The 12,411-nt window shown below is 38.5% G+C and overlaps 1 protein-coding gene across 1 annotated transcript in view; it reads left to right on the top strand.

Annotated features, from left to right (window-relative positions):
- The window catches only part of GNL2 (G protein nucleolar 2), a 70,364-nt gene that overhangs the window by 45,042 nt on the left and 12,911 nt on the right, over positions 1–12,411 (top strand). The window contains exons 11-13 of the mRNA XM_089688801.1: positions 2,108–2,266; positions 4,959–5,066; positions 6,884–7,320. Coding sequence (XP_089544927.1) covers positions 2,108–2,266; positions 4,959–5,066; positions 6,884–7,320 — 704 coding nt within the window. The remainder of the gene's footprint in view (positions 1–2,107; positions 2,267–4,958; positions 5,067–6,883; positions 7,321–12,411) is intronic.

Below are 12,411 nucleotides of genomic sequence, written 5' to 3'. Positions count from 1 at the left end.
AGCTCAATCCATCTTGCTCATTGAGTCTTCAGAGACAGATGGGGCTGTGCCACAAATCTGGTCCAGGAAAGTGTTCCGCAGCTGATACAGTGCACTAAGGTTTGAAAAGAACCACAATGCAGCGCTCAGTGCCCAAAGGTCACATTCCAAACTAGCCAGGCATGTTCAATCCAGCAGGATCCTGGGTATGGCCTCTACAGCTTTTGCTAAGGAAATGCTGATCAAGATAGCTGCTATGTAGAGATCAACTCAGGCAGTGGTCTACAAGCGATCTTTATTGCAGTCCCTGAGGAAAAAATACCTGTAATGTTGCACAAAATCTTAATGGAACGCTCCATGGGGGAAAAAAACAAAGTCAAAAGGCTAGCAAAAATGGCTAAACCATCTTTCTTTTTTTCTTTTTTTTTTTTTTGGTCCAACAGAGCTGAAGAAAAGGTGTCCAACCTACGACACTAGCAAAAACTGGGGCATGCTGGGTACAGGAGTGGCTATATGGGGTTTGGCTTACAACATTTTCTGTTTGCCAGTGTCCCAGCCTCTTGTAGGCATTTTATTTGACGGTTTCTGAATTTGTGTCCTTCAACAGAAAATGACGAAAGAGAACGTTTATTCCGATTGATAGCAAGACAAAAAGGGAGAAAATTACAGTTTGGTATTTTATAGAAAAAGTGGGCAGCTCCTAAAAAGTGTGTCTGGCTATTACAGTTAACAGTTCTCCAGGCCAACTCCAATGCCAAGTGATGCGGTGCCCCTCCAATCCCAGGTTAAAGACACCACTTGCTGTGAGCCCAGGGTGTCAAGGTTCTACCCTTAACCCCGGACTTCCAGGAGAATCCTGCAGAGGGTGGAATGAAATCATATGTGGTGCCACTCTCTGCAATATTTAACATTTGTCAACTCTTGCAGAAAAATTACGTTACTTGACCGGACCCAAAATCGCTGAAGAAAGGCAGTTAAGGTGTTTGAGTGTTTTTGATGGCTCAGAGGTGGTTCAGAGGGAACTACAGGCTTTAACCACTTGCCATCCGGCCGCTGTATATAAATGGCCGAACGGTGGCAGTCCAGGGGCGGGTTGCCGTTCATAAACGGTGCCCGCCAGTTTGGACTGTGCGCGCTCCCTGGGAGCACGCAGCACTGCGATCCGGTGCCCGCTGTGTCCTCTGGACACAGTGGAACACCGATCGTCGTATGGGACCTCTGTGCGAGGTCCCGATCATGTGATCACTGATTGGCCAATCAGTGATCACATGCAGAGTAGTAAGCAAGATGTCACTTCTGACATCATTGCTTACTACGTGTGAAATCTGTGAATTATCACAGAGATCACATGGTACAAGGCTATTCACAACAGCCTTGTACCATGTGACAAGCTGTGACCAATCACAGCTCACACAGTATATCTCAATGGCTGCAAGAATGCAGCCAGAGAGAAGGAGAAATGATTGCTTTTAAACCCATAAAGGCTGTAAAAGCAATCTGTAAAAAAAAAAAAAATCTTCATCACCCCCCACAAGTAGTACAGTGTCACTATGGCACTGTAATGCTAGGGTGACAGTATGTAAAAAAAAAAAAACATAAATAATATTAAAATAAAAAAAAAGTAAAAAAAAATGTTTTAAATTATAATTTTTGGTTAGAAACTAATTTAGGTTATTTTTTTTTTTACTAAAAAGAAAACTGAATAAAGTTTGGCCAACATTTGATGAAATATAATTTATTTGCAAAATTTTATAAGAAAAACACTTTTTTTCAAAATTTTTGGACTTTTTCATTTCTATAGCAAAAAAAAAAAAATCCCAGTGGTAAATAAATACCACCAAAATAAAGCTTTATCTGTCTCAAATAAATGCTAAAAAATTCATATGGGTACAGTGTTGCATGACCGCACAATTGTCATTCAAAGTGTGATCGCGCTGAAAGCTGAAAATTGGCCTGGACAAAGGGGGTGAAAGTGTCCTGACTGGAAGTGGTTAATACATGCTGGAATAGTTGATTGACTTTCAGCTGTTACTCCTGTGTTGGTTCAGAACTCTTGATTTGATTATTTGGGGGAAAAAGGTTGTTTAAGGAGTATACTTTACTATTCTTTCTGTTCGTCTCTACTTAGGTACAAGTGGAAAAGATCAAAAGCCCAGAAGATCACATAGCTGCTGTTCTTGAGAGAGCCAAACCAGAATACGTAAGCAAGACCTACAAGATAGACTCTTGGGAAAATGCTGAGGATTTCCTTGACAAACTAGCTTTTAAAACAGGGAAATTGTTGAAGGTTAGTACCAATTCCTTTCTTTTACCCAGGTTAAAAAATATTGATGGTCTACAGTGTATCACATAATACATAATCTGGCTGAAAAAAAGACAAAGGTCCGTCAACCAAGAAAAAGAAAATTATAAGCCTATACCCACAGCTGTTCCAGAGGCAGGCAAAAAACCCAGCAAAGCGTGATCCAATTTGTTCCTGCAGGGAAAAAATTATTTCCTGATCCCCCAAGAGGCAGTCAGATATTCCCTGAATCAACTTTACTTATAAATGTTAGTAACCAGTGTATCCAAGAAAGAATCCAGGCCTTTTTTAAAGCACTGGCAAGAACCAACTCTTGAGGTAGTCTATTCCACATTTTCACAGCTCTCACTGTGAAGAAAACTTTCTGTATTTGGAGATTAAATTTCTTTTCCTCCCAGATGTACAGGGTGCCCCCTTGTCCTCTGTGATGACCTCAGGGTGATTAACTCTACACTGAGTTCACTATATGACCCACTGATGTATTTATACATGTTGATCATATCCCTCCTTAATCTCCTCTTCTCAAGAGAGAATACATTCAGTTCCTCTAATCTTTCCTCATAGACGAGCTCCTCCATGCCTCTTATCAGTTTGGTTGCCCTTCTCTGTACTCTCTCCAGTTCCCCAATGTTCTTTTTGTGAATTGGTGCCCAAAATTGAACTGCATATTCCATATGAGGTGTTACTAATGATTTGTACAGGGGTAATATTATATCTCTCTCTCCTCTTTTAATACAAGAGAGAATTTTGCTTGCTTTAGAAACTACACCTTGGCATTGCATGCCATTATTAAGCTTATGATCTACCAGAACTCCCAGATCCTTCTCCACCATTGATTCCCCCAGTTGTACTCCCCCCTAGTATGTATGATTTATGAATATTCTTAGCCTCCAGACCCTATAAGTTTATAAATATATTAAAAAGTAAGGGTTCCAACACTGAACCTTGGGGTACACCACTGACAACCCTAGACCATTCAGAGTATGAATCATTACCCACTACTCTCTGAATACGATCATTTAGTCAGTTTTCTATCCATTTACATACTGATTTTTCCAAGCCTGAAGACTTTACCTTACACATTAGCCGTGAGTGGGGAACTGTGTCAAACGCTTTTGCAAAATCCAAGTATATCATGTCCACAGCCACCCCTCTGTCCAAGGTTTTGCTCACCGCCTCATAAAAAGAAGTCAGATTTGTTTGACAACTTCTGTCTTTTGCTTATTTAACTATCCAGCATCTTCCCAACTATAGAAATTAAATTAACAGGTCTATAATTACTTGGTAAAGATTTTGACCCCTTTTTAAATAAAGGCACCACATTGGCCTTACGCCAATCCAGTGGTACTATGCCAGTCATTAAAGAGTCCCTAAAAATTATGGCTTTGAAATGAGAGCTCAATTCTTTAAGGGCCTGTGGGTGTATGCCATCTGGTTCTGGTGCTTTATTCACCTTTTTATTCTGTCTATAAATATTACTGGATCGTATCAATCATGAGCCAATGTGGATCATCTGGAGTGTGTCAATACCATGCCCATTATGGACAAGAGCTCCCCCATGCTCCTTTTTGTACACAGAGCTTAAGAAAAGGGCCTTCATGCTCGGACCTGACCTTTTTTGACTACTAATATATTTGAAGAATTTTATAGGGTATCTTTTGCAATCTGTCGTTCGTTTTCAATTTTTGCGGCCTTTATTTCCTTTTTGCATATTCTGCTATATTCTTTGTAATGTTTAAACAATAGAATTCCTTCATTTTTATATTTAATAAAAGCGCTTTTCTTCATATCTATAGCTTTTTTAACTGTGGCTGTAAGCCACATAGGTTTGCTTTTTAGCCTTTTAAACTTGTTGTCCTTGGGAATATATTTTGCAGTGTGTTCACATGCAGTATTTTTGAAGAACTCCCATTTCTGTGTTGTGTTCATCAATGCTAATATTCCCTCCCAGTCTGCGTCTTGGAGAGCAGCTCTCAGCCTTGGAATAGTAGCTCTCTTAAAGTTGAGTGTTTTATTTTTCCTGTATGTGCTTGATATTTACTGTTAACAATAAATGAAATCCTGTTATGGTCACTGCTACCCAGATGTTTTTATATGGACATTCATAATAAGCTCTCCATGGTTTGAGATTACCAGGTCCAGCAGAGCATCGTTCCTAGTTGGAGCCTCTATGAACTTTATCATAAATTGTAGGTATGCTTGCTATTTTTGTAAGCCCCTTTTATATAATTTCCAATTGCTACTTATCTGGATATTGTATGGTGAATTAGGTTGTAGCATCACTAGAGAGCCCACCTCAAATACCTGGCACCCCTGAGTGTCAAGCAAACATGTAGCGCCTTCCTGCCGCCCCAGTGCAATAATTTGTGCTAGTCATGGGGTGGGGGATTGAAAAATGTATTGGGGGGAATGGGGGATAGAACAATGGCTTATAGCTGTCACAACTTTGAGAAAGCCAAACTTTCATATGAAGCCGGGGATACCAGCAGTTCCTAGTGGTAGGAAAGTGAGGCAGAAGCAAGATAGCTTATTTTCCCTGCTAAGTAGTGGTACATATTTTTCTAACACTATCTGTTTTATTCTTTTTTTTTTGGTTTGTTTTTTTTCTAGTAGCATGTTGCAAATAAACCCCTTGAAAATATTTTATACACATGATATTTCATCCACTTTTTTGCAGGGTGGAGAACCAGACAGACAAACTGTGTCAAAGATGGTTCTTAATGACTGGCAGAGGGGAAGAATACCATTCTTTGTGAAACCACCAAATGCTGATCCACCCCCTGAGGTAACATCTCTAATAGATGCATTGTATTGTTGTAGAAACGATTACTTGTCTTTATAAAAACAAAAATAGAACTTTAAACCTCAACTGTAGTTTATGCAAAAATTTTAAATAAACCCAGGTGGTTCAATATAAGTAATAATTATGTTACTGCTTGTTTTTATAAAGCTGCCCTTGCACAAAATGCCTATGTCCAGCAGATTTTATAAATCCACCCTGGCAGAAGACTACGAAGTTCAGTAGTGTGGCAAGTCAGAGCTGCAACAATCTATTCAACAAAGCTCATGCTCATTTTTTGATTACAGCACCGAAGCTGTGACAAGATCCTGTTGGACGGCTGTCCTCAAAGAGCACAGCAAACTGCTATAGCATGCTGCCGAATATTGGAGTTTGCAGCTCCAACAAACTTTACAAAAACAAACCATAAGGGCACACTCATACCAGCGCACTGCAGTAACTTGTGCATTTTGGGGTGCCATTGCAGTCCACTGGAGAAAATGATGTGTGTGTGTGTATATATATATATATATATGTACATATGTACATATGTATGTATGTATGTATGTATGTATGTACATATGTATGTATGTACATATGTATGTATGTATGTACGTGTGTATATATATATGTATGTGTATATATATATGTATATATATATATATATATATATATATATATATATATATATATATATATATATATATATATATATATATATTATTATTTTTTTTTTTTTTTTTTTTTTGGGTACTTATATAGCGCTGTCAGTTTACGCAGCGCTTTACATATATATTGTACATTCACATCAGTCTCTAACCCTCAAGGGGCGTACAGTCTAAGGTCCCTAACTCACATTCATACATACACATACTAGGGACAATTTAGACAGGAGCCAATTAACCAACCAGCATGTCGTTGGAGTGTGGGAGGAAACCAGAGTACCCGGAGGAAGCCCATGCAGGCACAGGGAGAACATGCAGCCTCCAGGCAGGTGGTGCCATGGTTGGGATTCGAACCAGCGAAGCTAGTACTGCCAGGCATAACTTTTAGTTCATTGTAGTACATTGGGCCACAGTGTCTTGAAAAAATATTCATATCCCTTAACATTTTCCACATTTTTCATGTTTACAACCAAAAACCAAAAGCACACCCTCCTGCTTGCCTGAGCAATGGGCAGATGTATTCCAGGAAGTAAATGCTACGTGAATCATCTGCCCTTAGTCAAGATGACCATGTCCAGAAATGCTAGGGGATGTTTTTCAAAGTACTATCCAAGCAAAATAAAGCATGGCGACATGGTTGGGGGAGTTTGCTTTGAATATTAAAAGTTAATTAAATGGTGGTTTTTGGTTTTTGGTGCTCAGATGCAATGTAGTTCTGCTTTAATGTCTGTTACATTGCACTCTAATTTGAGTTAACAGGTGTGCATTTAAGGTACCAGAGTGGTGTCAAGGGGCCTTATGAAAATTTTAATTTGTTGCCTTGCACCACTCTGACTTGACTTCAAAAATTAAAAACTTTGTTTTAAGCTGTTAAAAAATAGCAAGTTGGCACTACAAAAATTTTAGTTTTTATTATGTGAATGATGGGCTTGGGGATAACCAGAAAATCTGAATTACCAAAACCTCTAAGTTTTTTTCTTTTTTTTTTTTCATTTTTAAAATGGCTAACAGCTGAAATTATTATTTATTTATTTATTTATTTTTTTTAAGTGAACATTCATACCAATTAAATATGGCAAGTGAGAGCTAAATTAACAGTAGCTTAGGTACTCAAAATAACTGCATAATTATAGCTTTTTTTTCCATGTCATTTGCTAGGCTTTGCAAACATCCCAAACCACATCAAACGAGAATGTTGTAAATGATGAGAAATGTGACGACGAAAGCTCGGTTTCAGATGCACAGGAAGCTGTACTTTCAGAAAAGAGAGAAATAAAGGAAATTGTTTCACATATGAGACAAAATTTTGGCAAGATCAATGTGGCACCTGAGTTTTCACAGGAGGACCTGGTACCTATAGAAGTAGATGGCATGTCGGATATTTCAGACCTAGATTCTACAGAGATGGGAGAGCAATCAGAAGAAGAGGAAGATCAAGTTGCTAACACTGTGCACAATGACGAAAGTACAGAGTTTACTAATCAACAGGCTGAAAAACAAAATTCAAAAACACTGTTAAAAGATTTAGATGACAGAATAGCAAAGTGCAAGAAATTCCTTGATAAAGCCAAAGCAAAACGATTCTCTGCTTTAAGGTAATATAATCGGGGAAAGGATGGTTATGCTATACTATAAAATTTACATTCATGGTAAACAGGATTAACCCTTTTACTGTTAGAATGTTTTTTCTATTTTTTGAACATTTTAAAAAATATTTTTTGACCTAAAGATTGGTCCAAACCCCCAAACATACAGTATTTGCTGAAAGCAGTGACCCTGGAGGATAAATTGGTAGTATTTGCAAATTTTTATGTCGCTTATTAGCATGATGATTTATCAAGTGCAAATTTTCAGCAAACAAATACACATGTTTTATACAGTATATTACCCATTTTTTTTTTTCTGGTAAAATATAAAAGTTGTGCTTGAGATGAGTAAATTGATACACAACATGTCAGGCCTTAAAATTTTATATGCCTGTGAAGCTTCCAAATCTCCTACAGGTCATCAGTTTTAGAGTCGAACATAAATAATTCCTTTAGAATAACTGCCCTGACTCTGGAGTGCATAGTGATATGCAACACAGTTAATGGTTTTGTATGTAGGTGCCCCAAACATGCTCTACCTGCTAACCTGTAAGATGTGCACTCAGATACCTCACATGTTAAGGGTTTGGGTGCTTGGCCAAAGTAAGAGAAGCCAGCTTTTTCTGCAGTGTGAGCAAAGCCTAAACCTGTATGGATTGAATTATGAGAGCTGCTGTTACTGACTTGCATCCGACTTGATGGTCCGGGGCTTTCCTCATTAGGTCCCTATTCACACTTTCAAATGGAGGTGTTTGCGATTGCTCGCAGGAGACTTAGTGGGTTCCCTGCGATTTAGCGGAAGTTGGGAAGCCCCATCGAAAGCAATGGCAGTGTGTTCAGGCCTGAACATCTGCACGTAATCGCTGCACGAGAAATTACATGCAAATGGCCTGTATTAGCTGTGGGCACTGCCAGTCTCTCATTGCTTTCAATTGTGCTTCCTGGTAGCAGATAATTGCAGGGAACCCTGCTGAGTCTTCTGCAGGTACTCACAAACCTCCCCATTCTCAATTGTTTCACCGACTGGGAAGTCATTAATCTAAAACAAGCATTTACACATCAGGTATGTATATTTAATTTTTTTTAGCCCAGAGAAAATTGGCTGGTAGATTTAAGCAATAGATCCTATCTAGTCATTTAAGGGCAATACATCCACATTCCTTTTATTAAAATGTGTAAACCCAAAACCAAAAATGCAATATATTGGAACTCGCTGTCCTTAGAGGTTGTGGCCATATTTGTTTATTTGTTCAGGCCAAGTACATTTTCTGCAGGCACAGAAGAATACTTGTTGATCATCCCAAAATTCCTGTGTCCTTGTAACTTCATGTGGACTAGACTGAACTGAAATCTCAAATGTTATCAGCCTTCCCAGTTCTCTACCACAAACGCCCTCTTCCTATCTAATGGGGATGAGGAGAACCTAGGGTGAGAATGCTGCTTTTGCATTGATACAGTACAGAGTGATTGTTCTCACCATAGTTAATAAGGTTGAATAAAGACATTGGTCCATCCAATTCAACATCTCTTTGTACACGTTCACTCATGTCACAACCATTTTCCATATCCCTGTACATTGTGTTCGATAAGAAACACAATAGGTTTTTTTAAATTGTATTTACTCTCCCCACTGACCCAAATAACTGTTGAAGGGTGTTCCATATCCTTCTCTATCTAAGAGTAATGAACCCCTTACACCATTTAGGATTGGATGGCTTCTTTTCCAAATTCATTGTGTGGCTGCATTTCATCTTTAGAGACCTAAGATGAAATGGTTTCCTCCCAATTCTAGAGTCACCATTTAAAGATTTCTATTTTGTGATCCTATTCCCTCTTAATTGCCATTCCCTATAACTGAGATCCTCCACCCCCACCTTGTTAGCTTGGTTGCCCTTCTGTGGACTCTCTCCAGTTCAAGCACATTCTTCTTGAACATTGGTAACCAAAACTGGATCGCATACTCAAGATGTGGCTGAACCAGAGTTTTTGTAAATTGTAGAATTAGTTTAATCTCTTTTCAGTAAATACCCTTTTTATTGCTATTGCTATTAGTCTGATGGTCTTGCTGTAGCTTGGCATTGCATGCTGTCTTGCATCTGTGATCTACTAGGACCCCCAGATCATTTTTCAGCCTCGATTTCCCCCAGAGGTTCTCCCCCAAGCGAATAACTTGCATTCATATTTTTAGCTCCCAAATGCATTACTTTATTTTTTTTCAGTTTTAATCCTCATCTATCATATTGCTGCCCACCCCTTTATTTTAAATTGGTCTTCTTTTAAAGTTGCTATATTCTGCTAAGTTATTGCCCTGCTTAGTTTTGTATCATCAGCAAACACTGAGCTTTATCTGCTTATTCCAACCACTATTTCATTTATGAACAAGTTGAACAGAATTGGTCCCAGGACAGAGCCCAGGGGCACACTGCTCGCAATTCCAGACCATTAATCGCCACCCCTGCAAATAGCTTTCTTTTCAGATACTTACAATATCATCAATGTCAAAGGACCTCTATTTGTAAAGTAAGCTTTTATGGGGTACTGTGTCAAATGCTTTTGCGAAATCTAGATATACTACATCCACAGGTGTTCCTTTATCCAAATTGCAGTTTACCTCCCCATAGAATGTAGATGGGAAGGAAATGTGTTTCTGGTATAATTATCAGATGACAAAAAAACAGCCACTACATTTTAGGCTCCATTCACATATAGAAGCTTTGAATCATGGGCAGAATCTGCCCATGATTTCAAACTGCGCTGTTAAAATGTGAAATCGCTCAGCAGTGTATTCAGGTGCCATTCATTTCAGTGGCACCTGAAAACTCAGGGTGATTTTGCTGTGCGACAATCAAGCAACAAAATTGTGTGATGCCCAAAAGAAGTTCTGGAACTTCTTTTGGGCGACATGTCGCATGAGTTTGCTTGCGTAGTCCTCACGCGACAGTCACAGCAAAATCGTCCCGCGTTCTCCGTTGCCATTGAAATGGATGACACCTGAACACACTAGTAAGCGATTTCACATTTTAACAGTGAGTTTTGAAATTGCGGGCACATCTGAAGCAATTCTGCCTGTGATTCAAAATGCTTTTATGTGAACGGAGTCTTAGGACTGGCAAACTGAAATATATATATATTTTTTTTGTTGTGGGGTTTAAGTACACTTTTATGTGTACGAATTTGTACTAATATGTTAGGAATTTCCCCATCTCTTCCCCTCCCCATGACACCATTTTTTTTTTTTTTATCAATTAACATTTTTTATAAATGTCGAGGAAGAACATTTTGTTGCCTCTCAGTAATAAAGGAAAAATAAAAAAGGGGGGTTCAAAAATCAACTCGCCAGCCAGCTTGCCAACAACCAAATTAACCTGTCTTAACAGTATGCGTTAAAAAGAGGAGTTTAGCTAGCACACATTTGCAAATACATACGTAAGCCACAGAGCCACATCACGGCACCCTGATATTCTGTGGTCCTAACTCTACAAATTTGAGTCCCCATAGTAGAGGCACATGCATTTAAAGGATAGACCAAGGGCAGGTGCACATAAAGGGAGCCCACCCCTCTTAAAGGTCCAGGAGTGCAAAGAACACCCAGCATGTAGCACAATGGCAGCCAGGGTGCCCAATGCACTCACCTTAAAAACAACAGTAAAGTAATATATATATTTTTTTTTTTGTGGGGTTTAAGTACACTTTTATGTGTGCAAATTTGTTAACATTTTTTATAAATGTCTTGAGAAAGAACATTTTGTTGCCTCAACAGATAGATGGGTATAAATCTCTAGCCTTTCTCGTCTTCATCTGTTTTTCTGTAGAATTACTTTTTATTTTAATTGACTGCATTTTCTATTATGGTATAAAACAGGCTTTGGATTTGCACAGATAGTGTTGGTGAAAATGGTTAGTTTCAGATTTTCTTGTGTTCTATGAGGGTAGACAGTGTACTGGAAATCCAAAGAGGATTTTGGAGGTATAAAATGTTATTGAAGGATTTTTGAAAAAGACCATTTATTCACTGCTTGCTTTTTTAGTTCAGGACTTGCCAGTTCTCAAATAAATAAGTAACCTTTCTCTCATTAGCACTTGTTGTGCAAGAGAATAAAACCAGCACCACATGTTGGGAAGCCTTGGGACAGGAGCCATTTGGTCTGTTTCTGGACATTGGCTAATGAATAATGAAAATTTGTATATATATATACACACATATATATATATAAATAAAACGATACGCTGAAAGAATACGTATAATTAGGATTAGGGCCGGTTGAAAAGTAATATGCATGGAACAATAAACGAGAAAAATAACTGAAAAGTAAATTAAACTATTCGTCTTTTTATTCTCCTAAAGTGGGAGCTTTCCACAGTTTAACTTTTGCTGTTCCTGGAAACCAGCCATGCTGAATGGAACAGATGTTACTGAGGCCGAAATACCATCTTGTTGTAGAAATTAGCTTTTTTTTTTTTTACACTACAATACAATATTTTCATCTACATTTATCCTTGAACAAATGGAAGGGTTAACGTTTGTGACCCATCTGTAATTTTTTAGGCATATTGGCTACCTGACACAAAATGGACCATTTTAAAGTGAACCTGATATGGCCTTAAATGTTGTTGAAGAATAGGGACATTTGCATTACCGTAAGTACCTGTGTTAGTCTTCAAAGCAGCACCCCAATATGCTGGCTTTACCCAAGATCTTGAACTGTGGCCAAATAGCAGATAATCCCCTTGTTTCATGGTAATAAGCACTGGCCCCATCATTTAGCTGTCAGATTCCAGAACTTGGTCAACTTGTGCTTTGATCATGTAGGGCATATACAATGTGTTCCTTTTAGCTGCTGCCATCTTTCGGTTTCAATACTTGCTTTCCTTTTGCTGTCTCACTACTGTTCAGCTGTAGGAAATGAAGAGAAATATCTGGCACTTTTGGGTATTGAAAGCACCTGACTTGCGCCTCACCTTCTCTTTTGCATCACTGATGGTTGGTGATTTCCCACTTAAGTTACTAGCACTGTCACTTGGGCTTAGTTAAGAGTCTTAATCTATGTGTAAGGCTGGCCAATATACAGTACGTGTGTGTGTGTGTATGTATATGTGTGT

The sequence above is a fragment of the Staurois parvus genome, unplaced genomic scaffold, assembly GCF_062004578.1.
Source record: "Staurois parvus isolate SC_StPar_1 unplaced genomic scaffold, SC_StPar_1.0 ptg000454l, whole genome shotgun sequence".
Lineage (NCBI taxonomy): Eukaryota > Metazoa > Chordata > Amphibia > Anura > Ranidae > Staurois > Staurois parvus.
This window is presented reverse-complemented; position numbering and strand designations above follow the sequence as displayed.